This window comes from Caenorhabditis briggsae (genome assembly GCF_000004555.2).
Source record: "Caenorhabditis briggsae complete genome, chrIV, whole genome shotgun sequence".
In the NCBI taxonomy this organism is placed as follows: domain Eukaryota; kingdom Metazoa; phylum Nematoda; class Chromadorea; order Rhabditida; family Rhabditidae; genus Caenorhabditis; species Caenorhabditis briggsae.
The window spans coordinates 3299236-3319181 of NC_013487.2; the positions used below are offsets into that span (position 1 = coordinate 3299236).

A 19946-nucleotide genomic window follows, 5' to 3' on the forward strand; every position below is an offset into this window, starting at 1 on the left:
ACCCAAAAAAAGCAAAAAACGCCAAACAAGACAAGAAAAAATTTGGAAAATGACCCAAAAAAAAATGATTCGGGTCACATGAATTTCATCATTTTCTGTGTCCACATGTGTGGAAAGAAAAACGAAAAGATACAATAAAAATCAACAAAACAAACACACAACAACAATAACAAAAGCGCCAAAATAAGTGATTTTTCGAGGTAGTAAAAGATCAAAAATTTCAGAAAAATGGGTCTGAAAACACTGGAAAATGGGGGAATCGGGTGAAAAAATGGCCAAAATGGGAATTTTTGTTCAAAAATTGAGAAAATGTGGTGTAAATGAGTCTGAAAATGCTGGAAAAATGGGGGAAATTCAGTGAAAAAAGTGCCAAAATTGACAAAAAAAAGGGAAAATTAAATTGCTAAAAATCACTGAAAATATGGAAAAAAAAGACATTTTTTAGGATAAAAAAGGTGCCGAAAATGGGTTTTGTGTTGATAAATTTGTAAAAATTCTGAAATAATTGGTGAGAAAAGTGTCAAAAAATCATAATTTTGTTGAAAAATAGGCGAAAAAATAGAGAAAATTGTAGGAAATTGACAACAAAAATGAGAAGAAAAAAAGCCCTTTTTAAGCTTAAAAAGTGCCTAAAATGGTCATTTTTGTTGAAAGATTGGTGAAAACTGTAGAAAATTGAATAATTGATGAAAAACACTGAAAAATGTGGAAAAAATAGCATTTTTAGGCCAAAAAACATAAACTTAAAAAATCAAATTTCCTCAATTAACGGCTTCTTTGCTCCCATCGTCACGTCTTCTGAATCCTTCACCTGAAACGCCGTGGGCAGAGATTCCACGTCCTGAACACTAACATCCCGCCCATCTACAGCACTATTCTTCTCTCGAAACACATCCAAATCGATTTCGATTCTGGATTTTTGAGATTCTGCTCCAGATTCTGAATCCTTCGCGACGTCTTCTAAATCCGAATCTGAATCACTGGAGTCGTCAGAAGAGGATTCTTCGACTGTATCGATTTGAAAGGCGTCTGCTGTGGCGCCCGCCGGCATATTCTGATTCGCTTCTTCCATTTGTGGAAGGAACGTTCGTAGTCTGGAAAAAACAAAAATTCTGGAAAATTTTGAATTTTTTGTCAATTTTGTGGCCAATTTTGGCAAAATTTTTTTTGAAAAATCGAAAGAAAATCAAGCGAAAAAATTTTTAGCCAGGTTACTGTCAACAAAATTCCGCAAACACCGTGACGCGCAATTGCGGACATGATGGATTTTGGTCAAAATTAACAAATTTTGGGAATTTTTGTCGATTTTTCGACCTAAAAATTTCACAAAAATCCGAATTTTTTTAATTATTTCGAATTTTCTGCCAAATTGTTAAAATTCCCTTCGAAAAACTTGGAAAAATCTGAAATTCCGATGATCAAATACACTTTTAGTGAGATTACTGTCCCCAAAATTCCGCAAACACCGTGACGCGCAATTGCGGAATTGATGATTTTTGGTCAAAATTAACCAATTTTCGCCAATTTTTCGAGATTTTTAGACCAAAAGTTTTATTAACAAATTGATTTTTAAGTAAAAAAAAGCTGCGAAATTCGATTTTTTCCCCTAAAAATCCAAAAAAAAAACTCCACAAACCTTGACAACAGCGACGACTGCTCAACTGGCTGAATCTGGGGTTTTCCGTTTAGAAAATCGGAAATATTTTTCGATTCGGACATCTAAACATGTTTAAAAATAAAAGAAAAACAGAATTTCGCTTAAAAATACAGAAAAATATAAATTCTAGGTAGAAAAAACCAAAATTCCAATTCAATTTTTTGAATTTTTTCGACAATTTACAAGCCATTTCATTCGTTTTTTACACAAAAAATATCGGTGCACAGCACTAGAATAACCAGCCAAAAAAAAGTAGAATCGGGGAGGAAGAGCACAAATCACCAAGAAAAAATGAATAAATTAGTGGGGAAAAATCAAATTTGAAGACAAAACAAAAAATCAATTTCCTAGTCCTCCAAGTCGTGAAGACGTTCCAAATGATTTGGAGCCAGGATTTCAGTAGATTCATCGATATTGTCCAAAAATGTGAGATGAAGGTAGGCAGATGGCACCAGTCCAAGCTCCACCAACGCGACAGATTCATCGTCGACGTGCTGCTTGATACGGTCGTAGAGACGAAATTCAGAAGCGGCGACGGCGTCGGAGAGCACGCTTGCAACGAATTCTCGGACCGCCGAGAAGGGTTCGAAGACGTTGAAGACGCCCTGGAAATTTTGATTTTTCGATTTTTATGGGTTTTTAGGGCTGAGATTTTGGCTTTTTTCAATTTTTTTTTGGACATTTTTCAGCATTTTTAGATCCCCATTTTAGCAATTTTCGACTCAAAATTACAGATTTTTTAGGTTTTTCCAGCCAAAATTCCTTAATTCTCAGCCAAATCCTACCTGAACAGCAAGATTGCCTGGCAATCTGACACGGATCGCTGTGTATTTGTACTTGTTGTTGCTGGATTTCTCGTCGCGTTGGCGCATTTCTTTGGTACGGAGAGTTAGCATCTGGAAAATTGGAATTTATGGAGCAAACCTGTAATAGAAGGGCACTGGAATCATGAAAATTGGAGAACATTGGAGGATTCAAATTTTCACTATTTTCAGTCAGTTTTTAGGTCGATTTTCGCCTAATTGAGTCATTTTTTTGGAGTTTTTGGGCCTCCTTTTTTGTCAATTTCAGTTTATTTTAAGCCAATTTTTGTCCAAAGTTGGCTTTCAATCGCTAAAAAACGCAAAAATCCTTTAAAATTTTGATTTTTCTGGGATTTATCGAATTTTTTTTGCCAATTTCAGGCCAATTTTTGAGGTTTTCTGATCGATTTTAGCCAATTTCAAAGTTTTTTGATTAATTTTTAGCTTATTTTGAGTCATTTATGATCACTTTATACAGTTTCAAACTGATTTTTGACTATTTTCAGTCATAAAACTCACACTCTCCACCTCCTTGCTCTTATTCTTCTGCTCGGCCTTAATTTCCGCTGCCGATAAGTTATAGAATGCATCTGGAACCTTCGGAGCCTTCACCTCCTGTCCAAGTTTCAATTTGAAAACTTCCAAGTTCCTGGAAACTTTGATAGGGACCGCTTGCCCGTTTCTCAAAGCCTCTAAAGCTTCAATCAGGTGAAAATCCGTTTCTCTATCGAAAACCATCTGGGGCACGCCTTCAGAATTCGTTCTCTCCATGAATCCAACAGCTTCTAAGAAGGCACGTCCTCCAACCGGATTGATGACCCGGGTTAGAATGGCTTCATTGGTGAGACGAATCGTTTTGTATTTCTCCTCTCCTGGGTGCTCTAGAATATTCTGACAGAGCTTGCAAATCGTTTCAATCGCCTTCTCCTTGACTTCCCGTTGATTCAATGAGTAGAGCATCAACACTGCTGCAATCACCTTATCACTCTCATCTTCAGCCTCGGCGACTTGCTCCAGGAGGAAAGTTTTGATATCTTCCAGAAGCTCTGACTTGGTCCGAGCGTGCTCTTCTCCTAGGAGCTCTGAATAGTAGAGGATATTGGATATCACTTGGGAGTGATCCAGCTCCTGAGGCTCTGGTGGCCTAGAAGCCTCTGTAATCTTCAGCTCTTCCATCTGACGACGTTCGTCTTCTAACTGCTTCTTGGCCATCATCTGAATTCGTTTTTTGCTTGCATCCTGTGGAGGTTCTGTCTTCTGAAGACGTCGGAGGGCTGCTTCGGCCTGAACGTCACGATCCACCACACGGGAGGTCGAAGAGGAGGCTCCAGAAGATTCGGAGAGCTTCTGGCCTTCACCGCTATGCTTGAAATGGTTCTCGGTGCGCTTCTTGGCGAAGAACTTCTTGAATTTGTTCATTCTTCTTTTTCTGGAAAAGGAAACTGGGGTTTTTGGTTTGAAAGTAGGAAATTTGTCGATTTTTTGGGCATTTTTGTTTAAAATTTGAAGAAAAATGAGCTAAAACATCGAAAAATCATGAAAAATCTAATTTTTCAGCAAAAAAATTTTTTTTTTTGAAAATTCCGAAAATTTCCAAACTTTGAATTTTTTCAAAATGAGCTGAAAGAATCAAAAAAATTGGAAATTTTCAAAAATTCAGAGATCCAAAATTTTCGAAAATTTCAAAAAAGTCCAGAATTGAGTCATTTTACACAATTTCAGGCACTTTTTGGCATTTGTAAGACGGTTTTAGCTTATTTTCAGTCATTTTTTGGCGAAATTTGGCTTTCAGTCACCCAAAAATGCAAATATCTCAAATTTTTGAATTTTATGAAATTTTTTATATTCCTGGAATTTTCGGTTTATTAATTTCTGGATTTATCTGTATTCTCGGATTTTTTGAACCTTTACGAATTTGTCATTTTTCCTATTGTTGCCAATTTTAGGTCGATTCTGGGTCGTTTTTGTCGATTTTGGCACATTTTCGGTCAGTTTTAGGCCATTTTCAGCTCATTTTAAGCCTATTTTTTATCATTTTTCCCCTACTAACTATTCTTGTCGCTAGTCTTGCTTCTAGCCTTCTCAATATACTCTTTAATGATAAACTCCTGAATAATCGGCGAGTAGCGATTCCACGCGACTACAGTACCAATCGAGAAGACGATGAGCAGAAATGTGAGAAATAGTCCGAGAGCGACCTGGAAAATAGGGATTTTCAGACAAAATTTTTCAAAAAATCGATTTTGAACGAAAAAGTTTAAGAAAATTCCAATTTTTAGACCTGAAACACGCACTTGCTTCTTATCCAACGAGTAGGTGTCGCAAAAAATAATCAGCGCGCGATAGATGCTCTCAACGCTGAATTGGGGCTCAGAAGGCGTGGAAATTGAGTCAGAATTCTGATAGGCCACTGAATTTGTGCTGCTCAGCGGCGTTTGCTCGGTTGTCGTCGGCTCGGCGACCACCAACGGCTCTCCCATGCAAGAATTTTGAGAAATTTGAGCTGAAACTTTGAATTTGAACTTTTTTGGCGAAAAAAAAAATTTCGCAGCGAGAAAACGAAAATAATGCGTTTTAGAAACAAAAATCGCTCTTTTTAGGCTAGAAAATCGGCTGAAAAGCTTAAAAAACAAACAAAAAAAATTTTCTTTCGAAATTTTTTTTCAGAAAAACCAAGTTTTATGGGCTCAAACTTTGTCAATTTCTATAAAATTAAGTTTATTTCAACGCTTTTTTATTTTTTCATCAAAAATTTCACCAAAAAAACCCCGAAAAAACCCAAAAAAGAAGGAAATTTAACTGAAATTCTGCTCTGAAAATCCAGCAAAACAACTGTTGTCAAATATGGTGCCTTGTCCGCAATTACGTAAGAGTCATGCGGCGATGTTGCGAAATCGAAGCCACGCCCACTTTTCCATGCCGCGGCCACATTTTCGTCGATAAATTTCCCTTGTTTTTCTCTTGAATTTTCGATTTTTCCTTGAATTTTTGAATAGATTTTTGATATTTATCGATTTTATGCCTAGTTTTTGAGATTTAGGATCTAAAAATCGAAAAAATTGAAAAATTTTGGTATAAATTTGATGTATTTGGGACTACAAAAATAAAAAATGGATTTTTCGAAAATTTTAATGTTTCGAAATCGAAAAAATTGATAATTTTTGGGTTTCGCAGCTGATTTTCAGCAAAATTTTCTTGAATAATTTTGATTTTTGTGTAGATTTTCGAAGTTTCGCAATAATTTTTTTCGATGTTTTTTCAGCTGGAAAATACAAAAATATGCTGAAAAATCGAATTTTTCACCCGAATTGAGTTTTTTTTTGTCATTTGCAGGCTCTTCGTCGCTTATATCCTCATTTTTGGTATCCTAACCTAATTTACTAATTTTCCAGCCCTCAACAATGCCGAAGAATAAGGGAAAGGGAGGAAAGAATCGTAGAAGAGGAAAGAACGAGAATGACTTCATGAAGCGTGAGCTCGACCTGAAGGAGGAAGGACAAGAGTACGGACAAGTGTCCAAAATGCTCGGAAACGGTCGTGTCCAAGTGTTCTGTTTCGACGGAAAGCAACGAGTGTGTCACATTCGTGGAAAGCTTCGGAAGAAGGTCTGGATCAATGTGGGTGACATTATATTGGTCGGTCTTCGTGACTATCAAGACGACAAGGGAGACGTCATCCTGAAGTACACTCCAGATGAGGCACGTCGTCTGAAGAACGAAGGATTGATTCCAGAGAATGCCAAGTTGAATGAGAATGATGAGCAGGATGAGGGTGAAGTGGAGTTCTGTAAGTTATAGAATTAGGGCTATCAGTTAAAAATATCGAGTTTTTTTTTCAGTGGATCACGTCGGAGAGGACGCTGAATCTGGAGACGAGGCCGCTTCTGACAAATCATCGTCGGACAGCGATTCAGACAAATCTGACGAGGAATCGGAAAAGGAAGAAGAGTCGGAGGAGGAGTCAGAAGAGGAATCTGATGAGGATTCTGACGATTCTGACAATGTTCGGGAAGAGGATTTGGCTGCTGGACGTGGATTCAAGGAGGACACCCGTCGTGGAGGAAACCGAGGTGGAAAGAACAAGTACGGAAAGAGACGCTAGATAATTTTTGCTGATTTCCGCTGACTTTCCCCTCAAATTGACCCAAATTCCTTGTTTTTTTTTCTGATTCTATTCTCTTTCTTTCTTTTTTTGTCTCGTTTTTCTTTCTAAAAAAGTATTCCTTTCCTGTCGATCCCCCGCCCCCCCCCCCCCGCAATTTATTGCAAATTTTTTTCCGTCCCCCACTTTATTTATAATATGATTAAGATGAATTTGTTTTCAGAACTCATTTGAGGTTTTCAGCTATTACAGGTGAAGTCGCGGCAATCCGGGATCAGGTCGATGGAGCGGGATTTCAGTGGAATAAGAAATACTTCAACTGAAGATACAACTTCTAGCAGATTCTCGACACAAGTCTGAAATTTTAATATAGTCTTGAAATTACCGGAATTTCCAAAAAATCAGAAAATTTCAAACATTTTTGATATTTTTCCGATTTTCTGGACATTTTCGTAAAGTAAAATTTGGACGAAAATGTGAAAAATCGATTTTTCAAAGAAAAAAAATGAAATTTTGAAAAAAATTAGCTGAAAAAATTACATTATTTCAAAAAATTCCATAAAATCGTTTTTTTCATTCTTTTATATGTCAATTTTATGTCAATTTTGGGGCTTTTTATTGAATTTTAGTCATTTTCAAGTCAAAATTCACCTTAAATTGCTCAAAAATTCACAATATTTCAAAATTACGGAATTTTTGAAGTTTGGGGTTTTTGCATTTTTTTGATCATTTTCAGTCTTTTTTGACAATTTCAAATCGATTTTTGACGATTTTCGGACATTTTTTAGCTTGATTTTATTCATTTTCAGTGATTAATTGCCTTGAGAGTATTGAAAAAGGCGAAAAGACCTGAACGTTTTGAAAACGGATGATTTCACTGAAATTTAGTGTTTTTTGACGAGATAGCAATGTTTTTCAGGTTTCCGAGAACGTGGAATTTGTTTCTATGCTTTATTCTTCCGAAAAAAACGCTGAAAAACTGATTAAAAACGGTTGCAAACTGATAAAAATGGGCTGAAAGAGTTTGCGTTAAACAACGCGTGGGTGCGGAGTGTCGTTTGTAATGCAAAGTTTAGTGGGCGGCGCAAGTCGCGAGATGTCGGCTGCTGCGCAACACCCCCTCTTATAAGCGCGCGTGTTTCAGGAGGTTTTCGGTTGAAATCATGTTTCGTTGAAAGACTCTCGATGATCTCCATCGCCACTAACGTGGTGGCCGGGGTAGTAGGGGGCAGGTGCCAGGCGCCCCTCTGTGGTCTTTCTGGATTCGTGAGGGAAGCCCCCGAGATCTACCATCTCGTCCCGCGTCACGTCCCGCGTCAACGTCCCGATGGGGATGGTATTCCAAAGTTGCCCATGGGCCTCTTTCTCAGGGTGGTGGGATTCTATTTGCAATGATGTATTAAACGTTTTATTCAAAAATTTTTTAAAACTTTTTATTCAAAATTGGTTTTTAAACTTTTTATTCAAAATTGGTTTTTAAACTTTTTATTCAAAATTGTTTTGAAAACTTTTTATTCAAAATTGTTTTTTAAACGTTTTATTCAAAACCAGCAAGCTTTTTTTAATATATTTTTTCGAATGTTCGTCGCTTCGTTTCTCACTTTTTCTAAACAAAAGAGACAAGTAAATATATATGTATTTTTCAATTTTTTCAAAAGTCCACAGACGGACACGAGGACGGACAGACGCCTCTAGCGTTTTATTAATAAGGAATTTTTTTTAAACTTCTTATTCAAATTTTTTTTTAACTTCCTATTCAAAAAATTTTTTAGAAAACTTCTTATTCAAAAATTTTTTTAAAAAACTTTTTATTCAAAAATTCAGAAATTTGACAATTCGGAAGTTAAAAATTCTGAAATTCAGAGTTCTGGAAAATGCGAAATTTTCACTCTGCCATCCTGAATTTGGAAGTTCCGAATTTATGAAATTACCAAATAAAAAAATTACCAGAATTCAAATATTCTATTTATAAAAAAATACGACGAAAATTCAAAAAAAATCCAAAAATTCGATAATCACAAAACATCACTTCCAATCTGCCTCGATTTCTTCAATATCCTCCACAATCCCTCTTGCTCTATCCACCAATTCATCACAATTCCTCTCAACGTCTTCTGGTTTTCCAAGTGTTCCATCCCGATATAATTTAATATAAACACAAATTCCAAAAAGTGAGAAATTGGAAGCAAATGGATAAATTAGTCGATATTGATTGTTTAGGTCATCCAGAGAATACGGTGGATTTCCATTGAAGAATCCAGATAACTTCTCATGGTAGTACTGTAGATATTCGGTGGTTTTTTGAATTCTAGTTTCCCGAGAAAGGCCCAAAGTCAGGACTCGGACCAAATCTAAGGCTACGGAACCGATAAGGACCATTTGAAAATCGATAATTGCTCCGATTTCAGAATTTGAATTTTGGGTCTTCCAGAGCATATTTGTGACGTTGAGATCAGCATGACAGATGATTCCAGGGATTGCTGGAAATTTTGGAATTTCACAATATTAGAACTTCAGGATTTCAGGATTTCCTCACCATCTACGGCTTCCCTGGTTGCCTTATTCTTATTCTCATAGTCGAATGCCCATTGGATTTTTTGAATTCGTCCGTTACCGAAAACTTCTGGAGCCATGGTTCCGAGAAGTAGAGATTCTTCGAACTGCAAACATTGACTTTTTTGGTTTTGAAACTATCAATGTTTTAGAAAAACCGGATTATTTTCAAAATTTTAGGACTAAAATTGAGCATTTTGGATACATTTTTGAGACGGTAATTTTTTGTTTAAATCAATATTCTTATTGTCTATTCAAAATAATCGCGCGGGTGAACGAGTAAAAAAACGTGTAGAGAGTCTCCAAACCTGTAGAGGCGCTGTAGAGACGCAGACATTTTTACTTGTTCACCCGCAACATTATTTTGAATAGACAATACAAATATTGGCTGGCTATAGAACAGAAAATTGCCTCAACAAGAAAAAGAAAAAGGTTGCACGTTTAGAGAAACCGAAAAAAAAGTTTTTTGTGAAATTCGAGTTATGGTGTCTTCGAATTTGAATCAACCAGAAAATTTACAAAAAAATGAAATTGAAATTAAGAATAGAAAACAAAATAAATTGTAACAAATTCAGTTGATTTTAGTTGAACAAGAAAGTCCTGAAGTGGCCGGTTCAAAAATGTCTTCAGACATAGGAAAAATTACAATGTTTCAGAACTGTCATAATTTTTTTCAAATGTCGGAAACTATTAATTAATTTGTAGAAAATTCTCATTAATTCCGATTATTTTAGAGCCAGCTTTTTAATTTTTTTTTTTTGAAATTTAAGAAACTTTTGCTTGTTTTGTTTTACTTAACTCCGCCCCTTTTTTACTATTTGCTCGGAATATTTTTACGTGGAAAGTTTGAAAGGGGCGGAGCCTAGTCTACAATAGCCACCTTCTGAAACTGGTCACCAATTACAATTTGTTTGGAAATGACTAGTTTCTAAATGTAAAACCTTTTGAAACATTAAAGTATCTTAATAATTTCACTGGAAATTGAAAAATATCAATGTTTCAAAATTATGAAAAAAATCTATTTTTCAGATAATATGTAATGTCTCTTAATTTTAAAATAGCTGTTTCAAGAACTCTATAAAGAATTTCCCGTTTTATTCATTTTTCAATGCTCGTGCCATTCTATTTGTATGACTAAAGTTCCTTTATTGTGACTAACCCTTGAAGAGACATAATTTTTCAATTTTTATATAACGTTTCACAAAGTCTATAACGAGAAAGCTTAATTTTGAAACCCATGTTATGTGGATGATTACAGTTTCCATTTTCAACTCGCCAATGAACCTTGAACTATAGAACACAACCTTGCGCTTTGAGCTTTATTATCTCGGTTCCTTTAAGAGGTATCAAACATTTGTCAACAGATAAAATTTGGGTGATAGCGTGATAAACATTTTATCAGTGGACAAACTTTTTATATCTTTTATAAGAGTCGAGATAATGACATATTCCCACCACTCACCATCATTTTCTGCATCCCCACTGAATAAGTCTCTCTTCCATGTGCACCTTCTTCAAAACTCTTCACATAACTCTTATCCTCTCTTTGAATCAAATGACTATGAAATCCTGCCAACGCCTCCATGAGTCTTAGAACTTGCTCATGACTCAATCCAGGAATGTGCTCCACTGCGAACACTTTTTCACTCAAATTTTCAGCAACAATTCCTCCGGTGGCTTCTCTAGTGATATCTTCAGTGAAATAGACTTTGGGAAATGGGAAATTTGGAATCGAATCGTAGAGAAAGTGATGGTAGAACAGGTTTTCTTTCTGGAACGGATTGAATAAGCAGCATTGATTGAACATTAAAGTTATAATTTTTTGCATGACTTGGAAACAGAAATTATTATTCTGGCAGATTCTTCACAGAAAATTAGTCATTGCCACCTTCGATCTAATTTATCTCGCTTCTTGTGAAAGATATCAAAAAGTAATAAACCGATAAAATAGTTCTGAAATTACAATAAACTTTTTTCAGTGAGATCACTTTTTGATATCTTTCACATAAACAAAATCTAGGTCATGACCTAAAAAAAACAAACCTTTGAATAATAAACCAGAACATTATGAAGCTCATTCACTGCTGACCCATCCTCACATTTCAGCACGTTCTCGCTGATTCGAGGAATCTGAAAGAAGAATTGGAACTTACAGTAATCTTTAAAAAATATTTTAAAAAGTTTCATAAATTTGAACTACCGCCGAAACTTCTGATTGTGAAAGTTAAATAGGGCAAATAGCTAGAAAATTCTGTTAGGAATTTTCTACGAATATTCGCTACTGAAGAATTATCATTTGACACTGAAAGATGATTTTCAGAACTTTTTGAAACAGAAACTTTGAAAAAATTTCAAAATCTTTCACCTTTATAAATACAGTATCCGGAATTTCCAATTTCTCCTCCACCACGTCTTCTTTAACTTTCAGATGAACCAAATAAATTTCAGACCAAAAACTTTTGGCGTTCTCCAATTTTTCATATTCTACAGTAATCTTTTCCAAGAAATTTGGAATTTTTGAAAACGAGTTTTCAACGAGCCGGTTCAAATGCTCCAAGCGGGAGGGTTGCATTCTGGAATTTCAGAAAAATTGAAACAATTTAAAAGGAAGTTTTGAAAATTGAAAAAAGGACAATGGAAATTTTGGTGATAAGAAGTTTATATAGAGGATTCTGATAAGAGAAAACTGTCAAATTCCGTTTCTGATCGTTTTCAAATAAATGTCGAACCAAATAGTTTTCAATCAATGATCAATTTTTAGGGCTACGTGCTAATTTGATAAGAATATCTAGACACGGAAGTATCAGTTTCCGTTTAGAATAAAAAAGATATCGACGACAATCGAAAAGAAATCAAACTAGAGAAAAAACACACGAAAAAATAAGAAAAAAAAGGGAAAAGCCACAAACAGGACCGAACCCCAGACCTTCAGCATAGGGACGCACACCACATCCCCGACACCACGTTGCCGTTTTTAACTAGACGGAAAGAAGGCGGTTAAGTGTGTGCGGTTTTCTCCTTTTGCCGCGAGTTCGAGAAAGGGGATGGTGCGTGTGGTAAAGAATGGAAATCAACCATTAAAAGTCAGGAATACAAAAAAAACTAGAAAATGATGTGAGGATTTTTAAAAAATTGGAAAAAACATATAGATAGATCTACAGTAAGATATCCTGAAAGTTTCATCGAATTCTGAGGCTCTTTTAGAGAAAAAAAAAGAAAATGTAATGTTTAATGCCAAAACAAAAATGAATTTGGAACCAAACAGTACTAAAACGTTTTTTTTTAAATATAGACTTAAAACAAATGTTTGCTTAAACATGACTTTTTTATAGATCAACAAGTTGAAAAATCAATTTTAAAGAGAAAAAAGGTTTTGTAGTTTGACAGTAGACAAATAAGTTCAAAGGCAAACGATTAGTTTTTGATAAAAGTTGTTTGAAAAATAAATTCAACTGAATTAAGACAGATATCTGAAAAATCTGAAATAGATTTTTTTAAATTCAAATTCAAACTTTTTTTAAATCACATACTTGGACAAATAACTAAAAAAACAACTTTGAACAACAAACCAGATCGTTTTGTTGGCTTATGCAATTGAATTTCATTGACAGAGACCAAAATTTGAATACCCATAGTTTTTTTAAATTTAAATTTCCTCTCCCCTTCCCTTCATCGCTCCTTCCGTCTCCCTCAACCCCTCTTTCTTATACGCCATCCCCCTCCCCTCACCACCGGTGGTCTCGTGGTGTAGTGGTTATCACATCTGTCTAACACACAGAAGGTCGGTGGTTCGAGCCCGCCCGAGATCAGTTTCCTTTTTTATTTCCTTTTTATTTTGGTTTTTTACAAGGGAAACTCTTCGTTTTCACGTCATCTCGGTTTCTGTCATCCATTGTTTTCGGTCTTACCTTTACATAATAACTAGAAAGTGGAAAGTGTTTATTACACATACAGTATCTCTAGAACGCCTTCAGCACCTAATTACATCTGCGTCTCTCCAGTTTCCATGTTCTCTTATATTCCTAAAGGGACCAGGGACCTTGGGATCACGCAAAATGGGTCTAATCGGTCCCAACCTTCCCCCAAGGCTTGTGTAGGCGGGATGGGGAAAGTCTTATAAAATCTTCTGGTCTGTTTTGCGTCGTACATCCCGTAGTCAGATAGACTAGTCGATAATTTTGTTAAAAAGTCGATATACAGTATCGGTCGAACGTTTATTCATTGATTTATCTTCTTTTTACCTTCTTTTTACTTTCATTTCCTTTACTATAAAACCTGTAATACAAGAGCTTTCTAACTATTAACTTTGACCCAATTTATCTCGGTTCCTGTAAAAGATATCAAAAACTGTTCAACTGATAAAATTTTCATCATAATCTGAGAAGTATTTTACCAGTTGTCACTTTTTTGATAGCTCTTACAGGAACCGAGATACATTGACTCAAAGGTAAGTCGCCCTTCTTTACCGGTTTCCCGGTATTTCCAATTTTCTCTATTTTATCGAATTCAACAATTCTTTTTGGTTCTAGATTTTTTTAGGTCATAGCCTGATTTTAGGTCATGACCTAGAGTTTTTTAATGTCATTACCTAAATTTTTTGACTTCATGACTTAGATGTTTTAGGTCGTGGCCTAGATTTTCGAGGTCAAGACCTAGATCATGACCTAGGTTTTTTAAGTCATGACCTAGATTTTTTGAAGTCATGACCTAGATTATTTAGATCATAACCTAGATTTTTCAGGTCATGACCTAGATTTTTTAGGCTTTAAATTTTTGTAGTTGACAACTTATTTTTACGTTTTTTCACGCTTGAAAGTTTCCCGACTGTTTCTGCTGGTTTTTTGGCATTTGCTTGGTTTCAACTATATTTCATTTGAATGAATTTCTACAAAAAAGTTGTCAACTACAAAATTAAAGCTCTATTTTCGATTAGTATATACTGAAATTTTCAGACAAGTTGATCGATTGTGAACTACTTTCGTAGAGCTTCGAATTTAGCATACTTCACTTTTTGTTATTTCGCATGTTTTATTCCCATATCTAACCGTTCAACTAACTTTTGGCGCACTCAAATTTTCATTTTTCGAACATTTTTAGCTCACATTTTTCAGTAACCCAATGAGCATCATGATGAACACCAAGCCAGTCACCTACGTCAGTTTGAAAAAAGTTCTATGCCATACGGAACCAAATTTGAGGTTAGATAGTAATTTTTTAACTTTTCCTAAAACTCAAAGTTTATAGATTCCAAATATCCACCCGTATGCCATCAATCCGCCAAACAGAAAAACGGGTCCCACTGAAAATCGAGACTCTGGCCCTCCAAGAATTTAAGACTACTGTAAACGGCACATCCTATGAACTAGGAGTCTATCGTGACTTCCACCCAGATGCGGTTGTCGCTGACCAGATAAAGAGAGAAAACGAAAACGGAGGAGTCAAACATGATTTAGACGAGTATGGATTCAAAGTTAACCCATTCTCGACTCCAATTTTCCCAGGAGACATGGATTTCCGTAATGGGCAATCTCCAAGTTTTGGGGATGATCTTCCAGAAGATTTGTATAGACACGAGTTGAAAATGGCAGAGGAGGCGTTGAAGAAGTTGGAGGAGTTGGAAGCCAAAGGGATTACTGTGGAGGAGTACCTACAGACGGCCCAAGAAGAGGTAGAAGGAGACGTCAGACAATACATCGCAGATGGAAAAGAGTATGTGCAGAGGACTATTGAGCATGCTCGAGCTACACTGTACCCTTACGACTGCCGGAAAAACGATGAACGTCCTCCATACACCCCGTACATTCAATTGACGGTTTCTAAAAATTGGAAACAAGAGATTCAGAGGACTTCATACGATAGGAAGCTATATGAAGCTGCCAAACAAGTCAACCACTGGTTTTTCGCAAATCGGGGAATAATTCGAGTCAACCAGTTGAACGTACTGAGCCATGGAGAAGTTTGTCGCTTGCCGATCGGGCTCCAGATTTGTGCTAGTATTGTGACTGGATATGAATGGAATATGCTTCCAATTAGCTCAGTTTTGACGCCTTATTGCCAGACAGTCAGAATTCGAAGCATTGCATCATTGAATTGTGATTCTCCGGTGGTCCGCAATGCTAAAATCCTGGAAATCAGCACTGAGAATCTTATGTGGCCTACGACAAATCTCCATCAGCTGCCAAATCCACAAATCGAGTTATCCTATCCATACACCGATCAAATCACTACAGCAAATTACTTTGATCGGATCACCGAATGGCTATCGATTGATCGATTCATTGGATCCAAACTTTCAATAATGCTTGATACAGAAGATGCTGGAGAAAAGGTTCTGGAAATGGCGAGAAGCAGCAGCAGTGAGCGGGCTAATTGTAGAAGCTTTAAAAGGTAAAATCAAGAAAATCTATAAGTTTTCAAGTTGATGTTTTCAGATGTGTTAGAGTTCGTTGGCAAAACGGAAAGGATATTCGAATCTGCTATGTGAAGAACAAGAAGAGATCGCAATTTGAATGGATTCTGAAAACTAGGATCATCAAAGCCGAAGCTTGATTCTCAAATTTCAATTTCATGTCTCCTTCCCCTCTCCGTCACCCTCTCTAACCCCTCTTTCTTATACGCCATCCTCCACTAGTCTCTACCGGTGGTCTCGTGGTGTAGTGGTTATCACATCTGTCTAACACACAGAAGGTCGGTGGTTCGAGCCCGCCCGAGATCAGTTCCTTTTTTTTATTTTTTTTAAATGACTTTCTTTGTTGGATCGGGAATAAAATTACTTTTTCTTTTTTTTTGTATTTTTTTGCTGCCCATGAAGAGTCCTGAAGAAGTCATAAAGAAACAGACAAACATGGGAACTGATGTGAGTGCAATCGAGCTACAGAGAGAACACCAGTTCATAGGCAAGCGAGAAGAAGACGAGGGACAAGAAAATCAGAAGAGACGACAGAATGGAAAGACAAGGGTAGCCTCCCTTCGTCTTCCTCATTGTCATACGCGCGTCTGTTTTTCTTGCTATATTCGTTTTGGCTAAAAATTGGGAAGTTTTCATCAGAATTTATAGCACTTTATGAGCCTTCCTTAGCCGTTCGAAAACCACTCTTATATTTTAACCCTCCCCTTTGATTATTCATTTCATAGCTTAAACAATATACCCGATTTCCGCTTCTGGCATTCATTTCTCTTCCCATTTCCCTCTTTCTCTGTGTCCTCTCCTCGGAACATATTATTGTTGTCCGAAAAAATTGGAGTTAGAGAGTATTTTTTGCGGCCTGAATACGGTAGGTACCTCGAAGCGGCAAGCCTAAATAGCACATACTCGGTGGAGACGCAGAGAAATATTTCGTTTAACTGTCTGCGTCTCGACTCCAATTTTTTTCGCACAATAATAATAGTTCTCTCCTTTTTCTTTGTTTTTATTTCGTCACCTACAAGCCCTCTCGCTTTCTTTTCATATTTTACTATATTCATCACTGAATTGTTTTCAGATGCCCATTGCTCTCCTCAAGTTTCCATCCGATCTTCTCCGAGAAGTTTTCAAACTATGCGAGCCATACGAACTGTAAGTCACTTCAAAAACTTTATCCAAAAATGTTATATTTCAAGATATGCATTATCGAAATGTTCCAAACGGACTCAAAGATCGATAAAGTTGTGCGGTACGAAAAATTGGAAAATCGTCTACTTTAGTGGCGGACAGGTTATTATAAGTGTAGATGGTTCGTGGCACTACTTCAACCGAACTTTCTACCCAGACGAGTATTTTAAAATGAAATATTCGCAAATTGAGTTTCCGAGTGGAGGATCTGCCGATTTGTTTTTTTTTATTTCATCGACACTTTTGGGATTCGCATCGTTCAAACGCTGGGGAGTGAGTGGGGCAGTTTCGATGATTGTTCGAGAATAGCAAACGTATTGATTGAGAGGAGCATGGAAATTGAAACATTCTTTATTAGTCACATTGAAGATGTTGCCTTGATGAACCTGATGAACATCACGAAAGAGTTTACATCTTTCTTCAAGTTTCCGTCAAACTTCAGGCATCAGTTTACCAAGTACCCAAACCAGATTTCTATACATCGCTCTTCCTGGTTCAATATTGGTCAATTATTAGAATGCACCTGTGTTCGGATTGAACTTTCAGGTTCTATGAGGAGCAATCAGGATCTGAATGTGTTCCTTCAAAAATGGAAGAAGACAGGAGCATTCCCGAACCTCCAATTTCTTAAAATTAAGGGCAATAAAATTGATAACAAATCTCCCATACTAGAAATGATTCCCCAAATTAAGATTGTTGGAAATGCAACAATAAGACGATCGTAAGTTTTATACCCCAATCCTTCATACGTAATTGGACATTTTCAGATTTGTTAAGGATGAATTATTGAGGTTAGGTGGAGACGATATCGACAACGCCGTTCAAGTCACCAAAGACGACGGGACAGTGGGATGGCTGACTGTGGAGTTACGAGAGACGCCAACACTCAAATTTCTGACGTAAGATGTTATAAACCTTTCTAAAAATTCTGCATAGAACTGACAAAGTGGAAAGATGAAAAAAGTGGCGCTTACGAATTTAAAATCTTCCATGTCACTGTATGTCCTTCAGAAAATTATAGGATCCGAATTTCTCGGCTTTGAGAAAAAAAACTTGCTTCAGTAAGTACATGTTTTTGTGCTGGATCTAACAGTAATTGTAAGGATCAGACTCATTTAGTGTTTGAGAACATTCTTTCTATCATATTTTTATCAAAATTCTATCATATGGCTTAATTTTACACTCCGCCATTTTGGCTTAGTTTAAAAGCCCTCTCTATTGTATGTCCTGGGTGCGTGCCTAACTAGGGAACTATCTGGAGTCGTCTCCAATTTGAGATTCATGACATATACCATTAGAAAGCCCATAAAATTCTGATTCGGAATATATTTTCTTTTTTTGCTAAAAATCCGTGAGTTTCAAGAAAATTAGGTCGAAAGTTTTCATACTGAAACCTATAGATTTTGCATTAAAAATACAGATTTTTCATTGAAAATCGACGCGACGCGCGCGACACACTTATTTCGAAAAAGGAACAAATGTCGACAGTGGTTCGATGGTGCAGTGGTAAGAAGCGGGTTTACACAGGTCCTGGGCGCGCATACGCATAATGGATGGGCGACGGAGGACGCGCCGATGAATTGGGTACAGGGAAAGGACGTCGGTATGGGGCATATACGGGGCATATGGGGCACACCGCCGCCGCAAAGCATCTCCTCGCCTGGCTTGCTGGCACTCGATGAAATGAACTAAAACGTTGGTTGGGGGTTCCTAGAAGTATCAGTTAAGTTCTATTGTGATGTGATTTTGTTCAGGTCTTCCGATTTCGTACTTTTCCTTTATTATTCCATATTCTTTTATATTTTGAACGACATATTACTGATTTTTCGAAACTCAATGTTTTGGTTTTGAAAAAGACTTATGGCAGTTTCCATTTAAATTTGATATGCAATCAAAAACAGAACAAAATGGGAAAAAATTCGCTAAAAATTGTTTTTTTTTCATTTGTTCAAAAAATGTCTCACTTTCACTTTTTCTGAAATTGCATGAAAAATTGAAAATTTTTATAATTTAAACTTTGTAATTATTGTATACTTACCAACTTACCTTTTACTCCACCTGAAAATACGATTTTTACAATAACTACAAAGTGAAATAAAAAAATCTCAATATCACCTATTTTGGCGAAAAACATAGCAATTAACGAGTGAAAGACATGTTTCTGCAAGAATTCAGCGATTTTTTAGTCTGCCATAACTCTTTTTCACAACAAACGTCGAAGGAATAATCGAAAAACCAGAAATGTAGGCTCGAATTGACGAAAAATTGACAAAGTTGCCGGAGTGGATTTACGGTAAACAATGCGCGCATCCGGGATTTCGGAGTGTTGTAGTCGGCCTACCGTATCAGACCCATATCGCACACATCGCCCACCCACCTAGAATCCATCTAGTATACGCGCGCATTCGGAACACTCGATTCAGCCTCTCCCACATCGCACACATATGAGACTCATCGCAGCTCGTTGTTCGCGATATGTGTCAAACGGACTTCTAGAGGATCGCATATGGATCGGGTCCTTTATGCGCATCATCGCCCAGGACCTGTGTAGGAAGCGGGAAGTCTCTGGATCGATTCCTCTATGGGATATTAATTTTTATTTTTTTTTGTGTTACATTTTGCCTGATTTTTTGAGCTACAGATATGATATCTCGGACTGTATTGGGGAATGTTTTTCAAATGAATCAGAAACAAGCCAAACCCCGATTGAAATCAACTGAAAGCTACTTTTTGATCTAATTTTCTCGAAGCTCACGTACTTTTAGCAAAAAAAAATACATATTCCGAATCAGAATTTCATGGGCTTTCTAATGATATAGGTCATGAACTGTAACGCGGAGACGACTCCAGATAGTTCCCTAGTGTCAATGTCTAAATTGTAAAAAGTTATACGAAACTCAAAATTTGCAGTGCCAATCCAGCTGGTATTGTGGTGACAGAAATATAGGAAGACAAAGAACCAGAAGACGAGTGGCAACTAATTTTTCTCCAAGAAAATATAATATCTTAATTTATCGACATTCTTTGATTGTATTCGACGAGAGTTAGAATTTTTAATTTTCAATTTCATGTTTCCTTCTCCCTCTCTCACCTCCCCTAACCCTCTTCTTCTTATACGTCAACCCCCTTCTCTCTCTACCGGTGGTCTCGTGGTGTAGTGGTTATCACATCTGTCTAACACACAGAAGGTCGGTGGTTCGAGCCCGCCCGAGATCAGTTTCTTTTTTATTTATTTTTTCAA

At 36.6% G+C, this 19946-nt stretch overlaps 5 protein-coding genes and 3 non-coding genes across 8 annotated transcripts; 5 read left to right on the plus strand and 3 right to left on the minus strand.

Annotated features, from left to right (window-relative positions):
* Positions 1 to 751: 751 nt before the first annotated feature.
* On the minus strand, positions 752 to 1719 carry CBG11650 (the record flags this gene model as incomplete). Its single annotated transcript, XM_002632714.1, has 2 exons — positions 752 to 1094; positions 1637 to 1719. The coding sequence occupies 2 exons, from the start codon at positions 1717 to 1719 to the stop codon at positions 752 to 754; spliced, it is 426 nt and encodes a 141-aa protein (XP_002632760.1).
* A 167-nt stretch (positions 1720 to 1886) lies between these two features.
* Cbr-ubxn-6 lies at positions 1887 to 4940 on the minus strand (the record flags this gene model as incomplete). The annotated part of the gene is made up of 5 exons (XM_002632716.2): positions 1887 to 2302; positions 2443 to 2581; positions 2980 to 3889; positions 4552 to 4658; positions 4755 to 4940. 5 exons carry the CDS (start codon positions 4938 to 4940, stop codon positions 1887 to 1889), a joined length of 1758 nt encoding a protein of 585 aa, XP_002632762.2.
* Positions 4941 to 5861: 921 nt separating this feature from the next.
* Positions 5862 to 6561, plus strand: CBG11654 (the record flags this gene model as incomplete). The annotated part of the gene is made up of 2 exons (XM_002632717.1): positions 5862 to 6246; positions 6299 to 6561. The coding sequence occupies 2 exons, from the start codon at positions 5862 to 5864 to the stop codon at positions 6559 to 6561; spliced, it is 648 nt and encodes a 215-aa protein (XP_002632763.1).
* A 2025-nt stretch (positions 6562 to 8586) lies between these two features.
* Positions 8587 to 11686, minus strand: CBG11656 (the record flags this gene model as incomplete). Its single annotated transcript, XM_045244962.1, has 6 exons — positions 8587 to 8841; positions 8920 to 9041; positions 9098 to 9221; positions 10577 to 10885; positions 11158 to 11244; positions 11480 to 11686. The coding sequence occupies 6 exons, from the start codon at positions 11684 to 11686 to the stop codon at positions 8587 to 8589; spliced, it is 1104 nt and encodes a 367-aa protein (XP_045094615.1).
* A 1164-nt stretch (positions 11687 to 12850) lies between these two features.
* Positions 12851 to 12923, plus strand: CBG28757. Its single transcript has one exon. It is a non-coding gene (tRNA).
* A 1309-nt stretch (positions 12924 to 14232) lies between these two features.
* On the plus strand, positions 14233 to 15663 carry CBG11657 (the record flags this gene model as incomplete). The annotated part of the gene is made up of 3 exons (XM_045244963.1): positions 14233 to 14312; positions 14359 to 15501; positions 15546 to 15663. The coding sequence occupies 3 exons, from the start codon at positions 14233 to 14235 to the stop codon at positions 15661 to 15663; spliced, it is 1341 nt and encodes a 446-aa protein (XP_045094616.1).
* Positions 15664 to 15756: 93 nt separating this feature from the next.
* On the plus strand, positions 15757 to 15829 carry CBG28377. Its single transcript has one exon. It is a non-coding gene (tRNA).
* Positions 15830 to 19848: 4019 nt separating this feature from the next.
* Positions 19849 to 19921, plus strand: CBG28632. Its single transcript has one exon. It is a non-coding gene (tRNA).
* The last annotated feature ends 25 nt before the right edge of the window (positions 19922 to 19946 follow it).